The sequence below is a fragment of the Poromitra crassiceps genome, assembly GCF_964638095.1.
Source record: "Poromitra crassiceps genome assembly, chromosome: 12".
Lineage (NCBI taxonomy): Eukaryota > Metazoa > Chordata > Actinopteri > Beryciformes > Melamphaidae > Poromitra > Poromitra crassiceps.
In genome coordinates this window covers 32,948,064-32,967,610 of record NC_139632.1, presented here as the reverse complement: position 1 = coordinate 32,967,610, position 19,547 = coordinate 32,948,064, and the positions used below count along the sequence as shown (strand labels likewise).

At 44.0% G+C, this 19,547-nt stretch overlaps 1 protein-coding gene across 1 annotated transcript; it reads right to left on the bottom strand.

Moving 5' to 3' along the window:
- Nucleotides 1–937: 937 nt before the first annotated feature.
- Nucleotides 938–18,961, bottom strand: LOC310785924 (profilin-2-like). Its single transcript, XM_083647103.1, has 3 exons — nt 18,661–18,961; nt 11,047–11,239; nt 938–3,636 (listed from the first exon to the last, which is right to left on the bottom strand). The coding sequence occupies exons 1-3, from the start codon at nt 18,787–18,789 to the stop codon at nt 3,539–3,541; spliced, it is 420 nt and encodes a 139-aa protein (XP_083503229.1). The 5' UTR covers nt 18,790–18,961; the 3' UTR covers nt 938–3,538.
- Between the last annotated feature and the right edge of the window lie 586 nt (nt 18,962–19,547).

The window sequence follows — 19,547 nt, the reverse complement described above, 5'->3', positions numbered from 1 at the left end:
GCCTGATTTTTTAATTAAGCTAATGATGTGATGTCATAAGGGCACACACACACAGAGTGATTTGCTGATCGCTGAACTGTCATTGGCTGTTGTGCTCTCTCGTAGGCGTTCTTAGCTCAAATATGCGGCTAGTCGCGTAGGTAACCTGCTGCAGTGGATACATTTTAGTTTTCATCTCTTTTCTTCCCAGGCTTTATTAGTTGAAAACTGCTCGAAAAGTCCTTGAAATGTATCATTACAAAACAGTGGCAACCCTGAAGTTGCTAAAGTGTGTGTGTGTGTGAGTGTTCTTCCCTTCTTCTGGCAAACAGCTTGCAGGTGCTGAGTGTGTGTTAGAGATGGAAACGGAATTAAAATTATCCAAATCTTGGGGGCAATTTTTACAGAAATCCTTTATTCCCACACATTTTCATGGATAAAATTTCAAAATACGGTAATATAATTTCCATGTAATGTGAGTCGGTGACTCTGAATCAAGCAATACCAGAAATTATTACTACATTGGACAAATAGGGCCATCAATCAATCACCAAAATCATAACTTATCTCAAGGACACACCTCTTAATGGGATTTTAGTGCTTTAAGGTCACCGAGTCACATTACATGGAAGCTATTGAAATAAAGTAAAAAAGGTAAATTTTCCATAATAAAAATATCAGATGTTGCGTCAACTGCAGAAAATGAATTTGCCGTCGTTGCATTACGTGGAAGATTACCCACAGAAGATTACTGTAACATTTCATGACTTTTCCAAAACTTTCCAGGATTTGACTAATTCCATGACTTTTCCAGGCCTGGAAAATAAGATTTTGAAATTCCATGACTTCGCCAGGTTTTCCACGACCGTGGGAACCCTGAAGACTTTGTCTGAAACGTGTTTGTAAGACACTGTTTAGATGGGGGAGGGGAATCAGGAGGGCACACACACACGCCACATCTGGTTGGAATAAATTTATTTGATCTGTCTGTAAACAAGGTAATAATAAATCAATTTATGGCATTTCTTGGTTTGATGCATATGAAATCAGATGCATTAAAGAGACTGTATCCCAGATGTAAGACAAGAAGAAAAGAAACAGTGGTGGGGGAAAAGAAATGAACAGAAATCAGCAAACAGGATTTTTCTTTCTTTTTGATGAGTACACACACATATCCCACAAGGCCTGAACAAGAACAGTGGCGCTGATGCCCAAAACATCCCCAAGAAAAACAACAGTGCCATGAAATGACTCGTTTTAGGACAGCAACAGATCTCTCTACATTATGGCACACAGGATACACAGGTTCTGTAGTTCAGATTCAACCAGACAACCAAAAGTGTCCTTATTCCAACCCATCCCATCTCTCATTACATCGAGTGTTATTTTCTACTTGTTCTTTTTGAAGCTCTTGTCAGTTGGACGTTTAACAGTTAGCAGTACCAAGCGATGCACAGACCGCTTGGTGGATGAAGAGTACAAGGCAATTTATTCCACAGTTTTGTATTCCGTCACACAGCATGGGTTTGTACAAATGCGGTAATTCATTTTCTCTTCACAAATAAAAAAAACAACAGTTCAAATGACACTGCTAATTTCCTTCATGGACAACCCCCCCCCCCCCCCCCCCCTCTCTCCCCTCTCCCCTGTAGTTGTGTGTTTCTGCCAGTCATGTTAAGTATACTGTCTGGTTAGTGTTTTGCCTTCAGCAGCAACAGAAATAGGTTAGCAGTCCTTCACAATGATTTAGAGCAATTGTATAAACACCCGAGCTGCGACTAAAATTGGTCCTATGAAAAACAGTTCAAACTGGACACACTCCAGATCCAGATGCTTATATGTATTTTTTTTTAAGAAAGAAAAAGAAGTGATCCACCTTAGTAGTCAGTTTGCACCATGTGTATGACTGGTCAGAAGGTCACATGACTAGAGTACAGGTGTGTGACTGGTCAGAAGGTCACATGACTAGAGTACAGGTGTGTGTGACTGGTCAGAAGGTCACATGACTAGAGTACAGGTGTGTGACTGGTCAGAAGGTCACATGACTAGAGTACAGGTGTGTGTGACTGGTCAGAAGGTCACATGACTAGAGTACAGGTGTGTGTGACTGGTCAGAAGGTCACATGACTAGAGTACAGGTGTGTATGACTGGTCAGAAGGTCACATGACTAGAGTACAGGTGTGTGTGACTGGTCAGAAGGTCACATGACTAGAGTACAGGTGTGTGTGACTGGTCAGAAGGTCACATGACTAGAGTACAGGTGACTTTTAATGTTTGACATTTCATTTGTTTGACTTCTATATGCTGGGATATCTACTGTCCGAAAATGGCAGCCTTTCAAAAAAAGAAAAGAAACAGAATGCTCTTACAGGAGCTGGCAAACGTTAGCATTAAGTGCCTGAGGCGTTGATGGAATGTCCAGGGGGGGGTTGGTGAAGCCGGGGCGGTCGCGCTGAGATGATGGCGTGGGTGGGCGGAGCCTCTAGCTGCATCTGGAGGACGCCGGCTCTTTGCTCAATAACCGAGGAGCCCATTCCAAGCACGCACACCCCCAACCCCTGAATCTGAATTTCTCAGTATAAAAACAGTGAGTTGGTGGGGGTAGAGAGGACTAAAAAAGGCGGGGCTGTAGTGGTTGGTTAATGAAGAAGATGAGGAGTTATGGAGTGTTTAGTGTTAAGCTACTGTGAGAGCACACAGAGGATGGGAAGCAGGGAGGAGGGGGAGGGGGGTGATTTTGGCAGGAGTGAACGGGGGTGTTTGGGGGTGGGAGGTCACATGATGAAGACATGATGAAGAGGAAGACCCGGTGAGCTCGGTTAGCACTCAAGTGCTTCAAAGGCATGGGGGGGGGAGTGGACTAGCGGGCACCATCATACAAAGAAAACAAAAACAACAAAAATTAACTTCAAATGGTTTAAGAACTCCTTCACTTTTTACGTTAGCATTTCTTCACTGAAGCATTTGGCCAGAATGTTGCTGGTCTCAGGAAGTACAGAACAACAACAACATGCTCCTCTTAACCTACGGTGCCAAACCACAGTGCCAGGATGGAGATAAGAGGCACGGCATGAAGGCGTCAAAATGACTTTAGGACATGAAGGAAATGGGGGCGGGGAGATGAAACAAAAAAGGGAAATAACAAAAATGTGGGGGAGAGGAGAGGGGAGAGGAGGAGGGGAGGGGAGGAGAGAGGAGGGGAGGAGAGGAGAGGAGAGGGGAGGGGAGGAGAGAGGAGGGGAGGGGAGGGGAGGAGAGGGGAGGAGAGGGGAGGGGAGGAGAGAGGGGGGAGGGGAGGGGAGGGGAGGAGAGAGGAGGGGAGGAGAGGAGAGGGGAGGGGAGGAGAGGGGAGGGGGGGGAGAGGGGAGAGGAGGGAGGGGAGGAGAGGAGAGGGGAGGGGAGGAGAGGAGAGGGGAGGGGAGGAGAGGAGGAGAGGAGAGGGGAGGGGAGGAGAGGGGAGGGGAGGGGACAAAACAAAAGCAACTAGAGGAGTGGAGGTGGTGTGAAAGGCAACAGGGTGGGAGGGGTGAGCGAGGTGGCTGGTGGGCGTGGCCTGCGTTAGTATCCAGACTTCCTCAGGTACTCGGCCATGTGAAACGCTTTCTTGTTGAGCTGCCCTCCATGGACACCTTCCTTCCCCATGACTAAAACCATTGCTGGAGCAACACAAAGGAGAAAACAACAAAAACAAAAACAAAAATGAACAGACATGACGATGATGGCGGCGTGGCTGGAAAATTAAAAAAACAACAACAAACAAAAGGACAACGTATTCCCTCTGCTAAATGTGGGGCTACATTGTTGAGGACGAGGCCAGGGGCCGTCTGCTAGTGACGCTCCCGGGACGTCGCCCGATGGGACTGCTCGAAGTGGGGGGGGGGGGGGGGGCTTGACAGCAATTGTGTTTTTTGTTTTTATGAGTTTTGTATTTTTTTGTGTTTTTTTCTTCCTTTTCCTTTTTCTCGCTCCCTCAACTACAGCACATCAGCTAAGTCAAGACTCAACTAGAACCCTGAATCCCTCAAGTATTTTGCCATCGAGTATGCCTTCTTATTCAATCCGCCTCCATGGACCCCTTCTTTGCCCATTACAAAGACCAAGACTGAAAGACAAGAGACAGAAAAGGGACATTTAGAGAAGGTGTGAAGTTAGGAGATCACAGGTGAAAAGAAGAAAAGAAAAGGGGGACAGAGCCAACACCAGCAGACAGACAGGGACAGGGACAGGGACAGGGACAGGGAGGACGACAGGCAGCAAAGTGCTGCTCTGGCCTACAGGCAGTGTTGTAGTCAGTCCGACTCAAGTCCCGAGTCCATTTTCAGGACTCCTGACTCCACTTGAGCACTGATGACTCTGACTTGGACTCGTGCATTCATGCATTCACACTTGTTAATTGATAAGACTTTTTATTTGTTCTAATAATCTGTAGCGAATACTAATACCTATACATATACCTATAATACTAATACCATGACAACATTCAATTCTGTGCAAGGACAAGTGTGTTCCACCTACAGCTACATGTGGATTCACACTCATGTTCACTAAGTCCTGACTCGGACTCAGGTACTGGGGAGTGGACTGAGACTCGAGATATAATGACTCGAGCACAACACTGCCTAGAGGCTACAGCAAGCACAAACCTTCATGTTCTTATCAGTGCTGGTTGGTGGCTTGGCTCTGGGACACAGCCAGACATTGAACGTTACATTGAGGCGACGCGTTCACCCAGAAAGACCCACAGAGTGCAACAAGAGAAGAAAGCATGCAAAGCCATGTCTGAGTTAGCATGTCTGAGTTAGCATGGTGGTGACACGACGACGACTTCATGGACATGTAGGCTGCGTCTCAGAAGTGCAGTACATCTACTCTCCACTGCTCTGACGGCCTGTTGGCGCCAGGCTGACACCACTTTCAATTCTGCCAAATATGGGTGAACGCAAAGGGTGGTACTTCAACTAATTAAAGGGATAGTTCAGTTTTTTTTCATGGGGTTGTATGAGCTACAAGCAAGCTCTACCATTGGCTCTGACCTAGTCTCACATGGCCAGACAGACCGGCTCTGACCATTTATGGATTTCCTGTCCACTCGATCTCAAATGCCGCTGTGAAACAACAACACTAGCTCGTTGCTACACGGCACGCTGAATATGGCAAGCAGCTCAATTCTTAGAAGTTTGGCTTAAAGTCGAGGTGAACCAGAGGCGAATGCAAATGCGCGAGTGTCGCAGACTCAAACAAATCTTGTCTGAGATGACAGGGTTGAGAGGCGGACCACAAGCCGCACAATGCCGGGTGTCGATTTGATTTGACAATTCTGTCGACTGGCTTTGGCATTGGCCAATCTTGGCGTGTTCCACCCCCAAATCGAGTGGGATTCAGCGTGTTGTCGTGCTACGCGAGTGGGATCCGCAGAGTACCAGGCAGCCACCTGCTTTGTGCGGAGCGAGCGGACAATCCGATGCATGGGTGCTGCCCGCCCGCCTGGAATCTCCGACGGGCGACCCCTGACAACCACGCTCTCAAGCGCGTGCCATTAACGCTATTTCTGTAAATACGATATTCCTGGAATGTGCGTTTTAACGAGCCAGTTACATTTCTTTGCATTCTTAGAGATTATTGTTTTTTGTTCATGTTTCATACAATTGGCCAAGTTAGTAGTTAGTTTATGGGATAGGAATTCTGCCAGATGACAGGCACTAGGCGCCATTTTCTACTTCATTTGGAAGAGAAGATTAACCCTGAAAATTATCTTGAAATGAAGCAAACTGTAGATTACTGTTATCAATGAAATCTTGAAAAATGAACGTTTGATGTGAAAAAGTGTGAAAAACGAAAGAAATTAGATTTTTGTGATTTGTTTGGCATACATTATTAAATAGGTGCACTGCATACCCAGGTATTTGAACTAAAAGAAAATAAGTCATTTTTGGGTTCAGCTCGACTTTAAGCTACAACTTGGTGCTTTTGGCAGCACATCCATGCCTTCACTAAATGCAGTGTATTATTACATAGGAAATAAACACTAGCTACTCTACAGTAGCTACTGTAGCTATAGTAGCTGGGGAATCCCTACATTTACTAGTCACTCTCACTACTTTCCAAGCCAGTTTCATTTGAGTACTTAATCACAGTGGCTGGTGGTAGTGTGGACTAATGTACCAGCTACAGCTAGTATTAACCAGCAGGTCTGTTTTTTTACTACCATCCGAGTTGTTTTACAAGTTCTCCGCTCCAAGAGTGCCGTCCTTTAATCGTTTCATCTGTAAACAACACGCACCGTGAAGAATATCCTCACTACCAACCACCATCACTAATGTAGTCCACATGCGGACACAGCAGCATGCTGGTGGTACCTCTCACAGCAGCATGCTGGTGGTACCTCTCACAGCAGCATGCTCGTGGTACCTCTCACAGCAGCATGCTGGTGGTACCTCTCACAGCAGCATGCTGGTGGTACCTCTCACAGCAGCATGCTCGTGGTACCTCTCACAGCAGCATGCTGGTGGTACCTCTCACAGCAGCATGCTGGTGGTACCTCTCACAGCAGCATGCTCGTGGTACCTCTCACAGCAGCATGCTGGTGGTACCTCTCACAGCAGCATGCTCGTGGTACCTCTCACAGCAGAATGCTCGTGGTACCTCTCCTCAATACATGAACTAAGTTCATCTAAGTGCCACCATGTGAGTATTAACAGCCATGTTTACAGGAACAGTGGCGATGTGAGCAGGGGAATGCTTGGTGAGAGGGAAGGAAGGTGTTTGAACCAGGAAGGAGGAACAGTGGGGCAGTGAAGCAGAACACGTGTGCACTTTGCAATGAGAGCAGATCATTTGGTCCACGGAGTCAAAGCTATTCCAAAAACTATGTGATATCGGGGCATCATGGTGTTGCAAGAGGGGGAGATGCCAATTTGTTTTGCAGCCACAGACTGGCAGCCTATGGAAATTGTAACTGCAATAAAGTTGTGTAGACTAGTCTGGTCCCGGGTTCAAACCCTGGTCTTTCCCAGGTCCTCTCCGTGTGGAGTCTGCGTGTTTATTTTTTCCTTCTTAATTCATGATGCCCTGATATTCAGTTATTTTTGGTATGCCTTTGGCTATACGTGTTAGGGATGCACAATATTTATCGGATCGATAAATTATCGGCCGATATGGCCATTTTGCGAGATAATTTATTATTCCGATAATGACATTTTAGCCGATAATACGAGGCCAACTTGCCGTTGTTTTGCCTTGGAAGCAGAGCATATTGTTGTCGGCGGCTCGTGATGTGCCAGGCGCACTAGAGCAAAACATGGCTGCCGCCAGTGTGGCGTTTTTTCAGTTTCAGATAACGCTTTTGGTTCTATAAAAGCCTTTATATTTTTTGTATTGACTATAATTGAGTGATACACTTTACTTTACTAAAACAATCAGAATATTATATCAGAAGTGTTCTTTGTTTTGTGTTTACACTCACAGTAGTAATGTCAGTTAGATTTGGTTAGGTCAGAGCTATGCAGTATTAAATCATCAATCTTTGCTCACTACATCTGCCTTTTGTCTTATTCATTTTTACCCCAGGTGTGCATAAAATACAGGTTAAGAACGTATTTTTTTAAATACACAAATGTGAAATAATTATCGGTTATCGTAACAAATGAAAAAAATCCATATCGTGGATCCCAGTAAGTGTACCAAATTATATGCTTTTATCGCAAAATGCACAATTGTTATGATTTTTTTTTTTTTTTGCAAAGCTGCCCCACTAGAAGGTGCATGCAATTCAGGGACTATTTGGGAAATTCCGGCCAGAAAAGTACGCCCTGTGTGGGGGGAGTGGGAAGGAGTGGGAGGAGTCTGCCCTGTGACAGTCTCACCTGGGTGGGGGGAGTGGGAGGAGTCTGCCCTGTGACAGTCTCACCTGGACGTTTTAGTAGCAGCGGGGAAAGTGGTGGAGGACGGGGCCCATACAGGCCACATGGAAACTGGCACAACTCTCAGGCAACTCCCTCCATGGGACTTTGAACCTCAATTGGCTACATTGGTATTAATTATGTATGGATAATTTATTTAATTTAATGATGTATGGATAATTTGGCATTTTGCACATTTTAATTGCATTGCTAATGTCAATCTACTTGAGTCGTGAAGAGGGCCATCCAAAATGTTGATTATAATTCCCGTAACAGCTGAGTTACATGATTACTTAAAAGTCTAAGGGTTCATTGAGAGAATATGCCACCATAATCAGATTGATAAACACTCCTTCCTCTGGGGGGCAGATTTATGAGAAAGATACCACAGAGGGGCGTGGCTAACACACGAAATCAGTCTGTTTTAGATTGAGTTTTGCTACATTTGCAATGTGGATGCTAAGCTAACAAACTGTAAAGTATCGAAGTTAAAGGAGGTGAGCACATAGCTACCACTGAGGAAAGCTATAGGCAAAGAAGAGATTAAGAATATGTAAAGAGGAAGAGGACTAACCTGCACTGTAACATCTGAAACATGTCATATTATCCTGAGACTCACCTGCACTGTAACATCTGAAACATGTCATATTATCCTGAGACTAACCTGCACTGTAACATCTGAAACATGTCATATTATCCTGAAACTAACCTGCACTGTAACATCTGAAACACATCATATTATCCTGAGACTCACCTGCACTGTAACATCTGAAACATGTCATATTATCCTGAGACTCACCTGCACTGTAACATCTGAAACATGTCATATTATCCTGAGACTAACCTGCACTGTAACATCTGAAACACATCATATTATCCTGAGACTAACCTGCACTGTAACATCTGAAACATGTCATATTATCCTGAGACTCACCTGCACTGTAACATCTGAAACATGTCATATTATCCTGAGACTAACCTGCACTGTAACATCTGAAACACATATTATCCTGAGACTAACCTGCACTATAACATCTGAAACATGTCATATTATCCTGAGACTCACCTGCACTGTAACATCTGAAACATGTCATATTATCCTGAGACTAACCTGCACTGTAACATCTGAAACATGTCATATTATCCTGAAACTAACCTGCACTGTAACATCTGAAACACATATTATCCTGAGACTAACCTGCACTGTAACATCTGAAACACATCATATTATCCTGAGACTCACCTGCACTGTAACATCTGAAACATGTCATATTATCCTGAGACTCACCTGCACTGTAACATCTGAAACATGTCATATTATCCTGAGACTAACCTGCACTGTAACATCTGAAACATGTCATATTATCCTGAGACTCACCTGCACTGTAACATCTGAAACATGTCATATTATCCTGAGACTCACCTGCACTGTAACATCTGAAACATGTCATATTATCCTGAGACTCACCTGCACTGTAACATCTGAAACACATATTATCCTGAGACTAACCTGCACTGTAACATCTGAAACACATCATATTATCCTGAGACTCACCTGCACTGTAACATCTGAAACATGTCATATTATCCTGAGACTCACCTGCACTGTAACATCTGAAACACATATTATCCTGAGACTAACCTGCACTGTAACATCTGAAACACATCATATTATCCTGAGACTCACCTGCACTGTAACATCTGAAACATGTCATATTATCCTGAGACTAACCTGCACTGTAACATCTGAAACATGTCATATTATCCTGAGACTCACCTGCACTGTAACATCTGAAACATGTCATATTATCCTGAGACTAACCTGCACTGTAACATCTGAAACATGTCATATTATCCTGAGACTAACCTGCACTGTAACATCTGAAACATGTCATATTATCCTGAGACTCACCTGCACTGTAACATCTGAAACACATATTATCCTGAGACTAACCTGCACTGTAACATCTGAAACACATATTATCCTGAGACTCACCTGCACTGTAACATCTGAAACACATATTATCCTGAGACTAACCTGCACTGTAACATCTGAAACACATATTATCCTGAGACTCACCTGCACTGTAACATCTGAAACACATATTATCCTGAGACTCACCTGCACTGTAACATCTGAAACACATCATATTATCCTGAGACTAACCTGCACTGTAACATCTGAAACATGTCATATTATCCTGAGACTCACCTGCACTGTAACATCTGAAACATGTCATATTATCCTGAGACTCACCTGCACTGTAACATCTGAAACATGTCATATTATCCTGAGACTAACCTGCACTGTAACATCTGAAACACATCATATTATCCTGAGACTCACCTGCACTGTAACATCTGAAACATGTCATATTATCCTGAGACTCACCTGCACTGTAACATCTGAAACATGTCATATTATCCTGAGACTAACCTGCACTGTAACATCTGAAACATGTCATATTATCCTGAGACTCACCTGCACTGTAACATCTGAAACATGTCATATTATCCTGAGACTCACCTGCACTGTAACATCTGAAACATGTCATATTATCCTGAGACTAACCTGCACTGTAACATCTGAAACACATCATATTATCCTGAGACTCACCTGCACTGTAACATCTGAAACATGTCATATTATCCTGAGACTCACCTGCACTGTAACATCTGAAACATGTCATATTATCCTGAGACTAACCTGCACTGTAACATCTGAAACATGTCATATTATCCTGAGACTAACCTGCACTGTAACATCTGAAACATGTCATATTATCCTGAGACTAACCTGCACTATAACATCTGAAACACATATTATCCTGAGACTAACCTGCACTATAACATCTGAAACATGTCATATTATCCTGAGACTCACCTGCACTGTAACATCTGAAACATGTCATATTATCCTGAGACTCACTTGCACTGTAACATCTGAAACGTGTCATATTATCCTGAGACTCACCTGCACTGTAACATCTGAAACGTGTCATATATTGAGGAAAGGTGCATTCCAAGTCTAATCAGGCATGCACAGACTACAGACAAGTCAAAAGTAGCTCATCTAATGCACTACATGCATCAAAAGTATGCTATGGTGTCACTGTAGCACGACTCAAACGCGAGCGGTTTAACAACAACATTGAACATGGCGCTCACCTTTGCCGGCTTTGCCTACGGAAACATTGTATGTTGGCTCTCCCCCTTGACTCTTCGTCCGGATGTCCATCGTCCAGTCGCCGTCGATGTGGAGGCTGTCTCTGATGACGGAGCACTTCTTATTACCTAACATCATCCCGCTGGTGAAGAAGGCCTCCCGGTCCTTCCCTATTAAGGTGTCGATTTCTTCACTCTGGGGGAAACGCAGTCACAAGTAGGGATGCAGGGGTTAACCGGTTTGACTATTAACCGCGATTTAAAACGTCACGGTTATATAACCGCAGAGGCTCCGCTACACCGAGTGTTTTGTTTCACAACAGTCCGTCAGTTTAAACTCCCATGCGGCGCAGACGGCGCTGGAAGGAGAGGAACCTGTCTCTCTCGCTTCGTTTCCGCACGGACTATTTAGCGGAGGCACCAAACACAGGCAGCTGCCATGTCTCCCAGTAGTAGCCAGTCTGTAGCCTAGCCATGGATACCAGCCCAACATAAATGTTGCAATACATGTCCCGCAAGGTTTCTGAGATTAGGGGAAAGTCTGAGCTGGTGTTACGTTAAACCAAACGTGGGGAAGAGGCAGCGGATTTGTTTAGCGTTAACATACAGTCATTGACGTTAACGTTAGCTGTTGTGGCTAATGTTAGCTAGCTGGCCATAGCCTAGCGTACATAGTTCCTCAAGCTCGTTGTGTGACCAAACATCCCCGCATTTAAAGCACTTCATGCTCCCAGCGCTGGCCTAAACCATAGAGAACCTCATGCTTTACACGAAAAGAAACATCAAGGGTTTGTGTCAACTCCAAAAGCAACCCGCTAACGTTACATGTAGGCCTAATAACGTGAAGCTAACGTAGCTAGCTGCTTGGCAGTCATGATCTGACTGAGACAAGGAAAACAAATGCGCACATTTACATAACAAACACCAGTCAACACCACAGAGTGTCCTTTCTTTAATCCAGAGGGAGCATTTTCCAGTAAAAAGTGAAACGACACATGATGGCTTATAGTGAGGCTTTCCATGCCTGCCCCATCATCACTTCAATAGAACTGACCCCAATGCAAAATTCATTTCAGACGGCACATTTAGTTGCCAGTAACATGCCAATAAGAGTCTAAGTTACTATGCCTTTTGTGTTTTTTTCTGCAGACTAAGCAGCTATAGGCTTTCGCTTCTATAAAATAATAAAATATTTTTTGTATTATATATATATATATATTATATATATTATATCAGAAATGTTGTTTGTTTTATGTTCACAATAGTGATGTCAGTTAGATTTGATTAGGTCAGAGCCATGGAATATTAAATCATCCATCTTTGCTCACTACATCTGCCCTTTCTTCTTTTTTTAATCCCAGGTGTGCATAAAATACAGGTTAAGAACTTATTTTTTTAAATACAAAAATGTGAAAAAAGTAACAATAGTATGTTTAACGTATCGGTTATTGGCCAGGAGAATATTTATCGGTTAGCGTAGGCCTATACTATCGGCTGTAAAAATCCATATCGTGCATTAGTATTCCGGAAGGCAGCAACTGTTAAGATTGTGGGGGAAATACAATAAAACCTCTATTTAGAGAATGCTCATGTGATTTTTATACGTCCATAACAATAATCGTGAAACCGTGATAATCGTGGTTTTTTCTCAGACTATAATCGTGGATCAAAAAAAATAATCGTTGCATCCCTAGTCACAAGTTAGTAGGGGTGCTCCGATCCGGCTACGCCACGATCCGATCCGATTCCGATTCCTGGGGTCACGATCCGATTCCAGAATCGATTCTCGATTCCAACGATTCTCGATTCCAGAATCGAGAATCGATTCTCAATTATGTAGTTTTATATTGCAATAACACACAAAGGTCAATCTAAGACAAAAAATGACAAATGTATTAATGCTGAACTTCAAATTCAACTTCTGAAGTATTACAGTCAGGGCCTAAATTCATTTTGCAAACTAGGGGGGAATTCCCCCCTTATGTTCTTCAGATAAGATGGATTTATAGGCTGGGGGGGATCTGTAGGCTTTGAGAAAGATTTATAGATTTTGGGGGGAATACATTAACCAGAGTTCTTAAAGGATGGGTTTTCCGTGGGGAATATGAATATATATTAAATCTCACGCCCCTAAGGTTTTCGAATCCGTTGAAATTTTTGAAATTGGATATTCACTGCCAGAGATATCAAGCATCTCTCACATATTTTTTGGGCCAGCCGACGCGTTTCGCGTCATCTGGCCTAAGTCCGCCTTGCGGAAGTCGTGCACCTATGAACTACAACTGTTGTTGGCCATGGTCCCGCCTCTAGAGGTCCTCCACGCCCCTTCAGAGGCCTTGACCAAAACAAAAACGCAGCCATCTTGTCAACCGCCTAGCCTGCTGTAGCTAATATTAGCTTCCCATAGTTCCTTGCAAAGAGACCATTATCTCGGGAACGGAAGCACTAATCGACACGGGACTGGCGGCATTGGAAAGCTCGTCAAATTTTACATCTAGTAGTAGGTGGGTTGAAGTAACGAAATCAACGCTGAGCAATGTACCCGTTTTTACACATTTTTACAGAAAATAGTTACAACATCAGATGCGCGTAACTCCTACGAAAATGCCTTAAAATGCATGAAATTTTTTTTATGAAGACATCTCCCGACATATATACTACCGTTTACATTTGGTGCAATTGATTTTCGATTTATTTTCGATTTATTTCTTCTTCTCTCCATGTCTTCTCTCCATGTCTTCTTCTTCTTTGAGTTTTATGGCGGTTGGCAAACATATATGTGCATTACCGCCACCTACTGGAGTTTGATATCAGCCAAACGCCTGAGGGGTGGGCATGGAAACGAAGGCCACGCGAGCCCAGTGCATTGTGGGAAATGTAGTATTTCGAGTCCCCGCACCCCCCCCCCCACCACCCCCCCCCCCCCCCCCACACACAGAGTGGATTTCTGGTGATATCTCAGGCTGTAAACAACCAATTTCAAAAATTTCAACGGATTCTAAAACCTTAGGGGCGTGAGATTTAATATATATTCATATTCCCCACGGAAAACCCGGCCTTTAAGTGCAAGAGGTGGTGGCACCGTGCCAGTACAGTACACAAATGACATGAACATTTGGACACTTATTCAGCCGGTATCTTGCATGTTGCGTTCAGGTGCACTGTGTAAAAAAAAAAAAAAAAAAAAAAATTACAATACAAAGAATAATCGATTGTTGGGAGTTTGGAATCGATCCAGGAATCGTGGCATTAAGAATCACGATCCTTTCAGAATCGATTTTTTGGAGCACCCCTACAAGTTAGGCACGTGTGTCTCAGCCATGTTTACATCACAACGGTCTCTGCATGAAAAGGGCAAACTGTTGTTGCGTTCTGGCCTTTGATTCTGCGGTTATACACAGCGCTTGTGATAGCGAGTCGAGTGCAGGCTGGAGCCGCAAATGTCAGCACCAAACTCCGAGCAGTGTCAAGTCAGCGAGAATAAAACGGAAACTTCTGGTTAGAAGAACCAAGAATAGCAATTAAATAAAGGCAACAAAACGTTGTCGTTTGATGCAGGGAGCGTTGTCGTGTAAACTAGGCCTCAGTCTCTGCTAAGGTTTGATCTTGAAGTAAGATGGCCAACCATCCGGGTGGATCCCACAATGTGAAGCCCAGTAAATCCACTAGCTCTCTTCTTGGCTCCTAACTGACCAACTTACTTCCCCAAGCACTTACGCTACATTCCTGTTGAAGGCTGAGCAGCTCATGAAGACTGTGATATGGTCGCTTTGACTACTGTTGACAAAATGTACTTAATCTAAGTCGTTTTGACTAAAGCATCTGCTAAATGACAATGTAATGTCATCTTACTTGATCAATCTAGGGTTGCTGGGAGATGATCTGCATGTTGTACAGAGCTCTGAGCCATGGCCTCCATGTTGTACAGAGCTCTGAGCCATGGCCTCCATGTTGTACAGAGCTTGGAGCCATGGCCCCCTTACTACTGGCTGCATGCTAGTTTGGAGATGCATGATTTTGAAGCAGGGTCTATTGCTGCAGTGTAGTAATTTAGTCAGGGGCAAGGGCAAAAGTGCCCCAAGATTGTGATAACTTTATTTTCATTCAGTTCATTTACCGTACTTTTCGGACTATAAGCCGCGGCTTTTTCCCCATTTTTCGGCCCTGCGGCTTATATAACGGTGCGGCTAATCTATGGATTTTTACAGCTAACGGCCACTAGGGGACCTCCTAAATCTATGGATTTTGGTACGAGAGACAGAACGAGAGCAAGACAGACAGACCCTGATTGGATGATGTTGCAAAAAATGTGCCTCGCGACCTGCTTGGAGCACTGAGCCACTACGCTCTCTCAGCCACTACTGTAAAACACCCTCCCTCCTCCCACCCTCACCTCGCTCCGGGGGAAAAATGGCGGCGATTGAGCCAGAAAGACAGTCTGAATGAAATTGAATGTAACGTTCCCAATTCTATGTATTACATTCTAAAAAATTAATGGCAACATTTTGGAAGGCTAAGCCACACAACTAGCTCGTTGGAATCTAACATCATGCTTCAAAAGATGGAGAACTGGCTGTGTTACGACGATGAGGGTAAGGACTCAAAACGGTCTCCGCTGATAAGACACGGAGATCTCTGTTACAGGCAGGCGCTACGCCTCCTCCTGGTTGGTAATTAAACATTAAAACACCTGCGGCTTATAGTCCAGTGCGGCTTATATATGTAACAATCATTCAATTTAGCTGCTGCGGCTTATATTCAGGTGCGCCTTATAGTACGGAAAGTATGGTAATTTCCATCTCCTTCTCTAACACACACTCGGCGCCTGCAAGCTGGTTGCCAGGAGAAGATGACAGAAAAAAAACATGCTTTAGCAAATGTATGCACTAATTGTAATTGCCCCCAAAATTATGTAAAATGCCCCCGTTTTTTACAGTGGGAAAAAGTTGCCCCCAAAATATTGTTTACATTTCCTATTTCCTGCACTTCATAGATTACATTTAGACTTGAACATCAAAGGGAGTCTGAGCTGCCTTACGCTGACATGACACCAAAAGACTGGAGCCATTTCACTGTCACATTTCCAATGTGGGAATGAAACGATGAGTTTTGCTGGAGTCGGGGCATCACGTTGACGCTCCCGACGTCATCGCAATCGTTTGGTGTCAGGTGGTCATTAGATACGATGGTGTCAGGGATGTCATTAGGAACCCAGAGCAGCAGGAGGAACTGCGGGAAATCTAGTCCAGTTCAAAATGAACTTGGTGTCAGAAAAGTTTTATCTTCAAAACTCTCATTGTGTAAACATTATTGAAAGCTTGAATTAATTAATGTAGGCTAAACTCTTGGGAGACTCCAACTAGCATACAACCATCATAAAACAGAAGCAGGGAGGATGTTCACACATACGCTGGTTAGTTACGTCGGGTATTTGTGAGTCAAATGCAGCCTTAGACTGCTTCTGCATAACTAAGATGATGAGCACGGCTTTGCACTTTCACTGACCCGTCGAGGAGGAAAATAAGATCATGTCAGACACACAGCAGACTGAGACTATTATGCCACTGGAGAGACACAAGCTACAGAGGCCTACTTCAGCTGACAATAACACATTCTCATGCTGAGAAATGTGATCCATTAGCACTACCGGTAGTTGCCTCACACTAGGGATGTTAATGATTCATCGACAATCGATTAATCGCCGTTAAGAATTTTATCAATCAAACATGTCATTGATATTACAAAATTTAAATAAAAAAAAATATACAAGTTTATTCTTGACCAGCGTTGAGAACAGAAGGCAGGATGCCTTTTTCTAACCTAACCCTCCACTAGAGAAGTGCACAGTCACACAAAAGCCTTCCCTTCCAGATGGAGGGAAAAAAGGGAAATCAAAGGCTTTCTGCTAGCTCATATAACATTTGGCATGACAGCTAGCTAGATGCCAGGAACCAGTCAAGGTATTAACGCTCTTCCCCAACGAAAACACCCGTAACAGCATTCTCACACAGTCTGTGCATATTGCATGCCATGCACAGCTGATTTCGTTTGGCAAATCTAATCATTGTTGCTTTGTGGAAGCCGTGGCTGACTGACCAGCGTTAACGTCGTTAGCTGGCAGGCTAGCCTCCTTGTCAGAACATCAAAATGGAAAGAGACCCCACTGACCAGCTTGTATTAGCTCAGGCTTAACAGCAGGACGAATGACAGCACCGGTTTCCATTCAGCGATGCCAACTCATGGATACCAGGGCAGACACAACCACTCAGAAATCATTCACTAAGTGCCCTATTTTCAGGGATAAAAAAGGTGACTGTCACCTAAAGCTAGCTAGTTTGCATCCCTGTCCATGTGTTCAACTTGTGTTTTAAAAGTTCTGTAACGTTAAGACAGTGGCTCCACAGAGCCTGTGGACACTCACTGGTCCCACAGCACACAGAGACAGACAGCACACTGAGCACAGAGAGACAGAGTGGACACTCCCTGGTCTCACAGCACAGAGACAGACAGCACAGAGAGACAGACAGGGGAAGACAGCACAGAGAGAGCACACTCCCTAGTCTCACAGCACATTGGTTCATAGTTCTTATCTCCTGCTTTCAACACACAAGATCTTCTAGCTTGTAGTTTATTTACACAAGAAAATGGAGGCTCCGTCAAGCTAGATGTTAGATAAAAATACATTCGGGAACGTTTAGTGTTTACATGTGTGTGAGCGTTGAAACGTTAACTTTATATGCACAAAGTTTGAGCATTGCTAATGCTATTGGTTTGTCTGTGACCAAGCGTCTCGATTAGCTTCAGTAAATAAAATGAATAAGAAATGGGAGTGGATGCGCCATCTTGGAAAATAAGGGGCGGTAGCGGTGGGCAGATTCACAGAGGCAACTAGGAAAAACACTACGGAAACACTAGGAAAACATGTAGAGAAGGCGTGTGTGAACCGCTAACTTTACGTAGCTAACGTTAGCTAATGATTTTCGGATCTGGATGAGCGGCCTGATTTGAGCTAGCTATACTTAGCTAATCCACGTTAACATTCCTGCTCAGCACCCCTGGAGATCCCCGCATTACTGTCCACAGCTCCCCAAGTTAACGTTACATGATACTAAGGCATTTTAAAGACACGTGTAACAAGTGAAACTAAACATCTGTAACGTTAATGCTTAAAAACGCATCCACGAGATAACGTCTGATTTACCGAAGTGCTCGTTAACTGAATGGCATGACGCGGCTAGGTAACATTAGCTTGCTAATGTTGCTAACTTAGCCTAGCTTTTTTTTTTAAAGGCATTAGCTTATGTGTGCCAAACATGTTAAATTGGAACAACTTAAAACTGGTGACTGTAAGGCAACCCATACTCAAAAGTGTTGAAGACAACAGAACATAAATAGCGTTAACGTGACGGTGCAGAAGTGTCAATGCATGTTGTGGTGTGAACAGCGCATAGCGTTAACGCTACGTTAGGTACCATGTGTACCACACTGCGAGCCTCATCCATCCCGTACGAGCCGAGGCTACCCATTCAACAAGGCCCGCCTGGCAAACGGACCGGACCGGCGTGCAAAACGTTAGATCGCCCTCTCTCCGTTTAGCTAATCAAGAAAAATACTAACCGTGATGTTGACAAAGGTACCTCCGGGAAATGACGCCCAAACGTATTTGGCGTCTGTGTACCCAACAATGGCCGAGTCCTGGCAGCTGCCATCAGCCATCAGGGTTTCCACGTAGCTCTGCCAGGACATGTTTGTGAATTAGTTCAAAGATGTCAAAGTAATCTGGTCGAATAAGTCACAGGTGTTGTCTTGAGTGATGGCGAGCAGCGAGCAGCACCGCGGTATTGTCGGTGGTTAACACACAGGCCTCCAGGCAACAGATCCCCCAGCCAGCTCCGTCACGTCCCCGCTTTCTTCTGGGTCTGGCCACCGAAGAGAAGCCGCTGCAGTCCGGCAGCGCTTGGGTGTAGTCCTCCTGAAATCACTCCGCCGGGGCGTGGTTCGGCCGTCATCCTTATAGCAAATATATGGCGGATGAATAACTCGTGGTAGAGCAAGACTGTTTTTTCTCTCTCTTTCCTCTCCTTTTTATTCTTTTTCTTTTTCTTTCTTTTATTATTATTTTGTTACTTGCACATACTTGTATCTTTTACCCATCAGCTAATCTCACTTGACTTTACACCTTTAAAATTGTCAGAACTAGAGTTTACTCACTGCTTTATGTTGACATAGGCCTACATTAAAGCAGTATAACTGATGCAAATCAAAATACAAATTACATTTTGTATAGGTTATTGGTGATCAGAGATACGCCCACCTATTTATTAGCTGTGAACAGCAGTATATTAAGCAGCATATAAGTCACTCTGTTGGTTGGATGGTGGGTCAGTTGCCACCCTTTAAGCAGGCACAGTTTTCGCCCAAAAATTTAAATTGAGTCATTATCTAGTAGGGCTGTGCCGATTCACTTATCTCCCGATTCGATACTATCACGATACTTTGGTGCC

Bases quoted from the DNA above. Each gene is read 5' to 3' on its own strand.
- LOC310785924 (XM_083647103.1), bottom strand. From the start codon at position 18,789: ATGTCCTGGCAGAGCTACGTGGAAACCCTGATGGCTGATGGCAGCTGC. The intron at 11,240-18,660 runs GTTAGTATTTTT...CGTTTCCCCCAG, and splicing joins GTACCTTTGTCAACATCACG to AGTGAAGAAATCGACACCTT. The intron at 3,637-11,046 runs GTGAGCGCCATG...GTGTTGCTCCAG, and splicing joins CGTAGGCAAAGCCGGCAAAG to CAATGGTTTTAGTCATGGGG.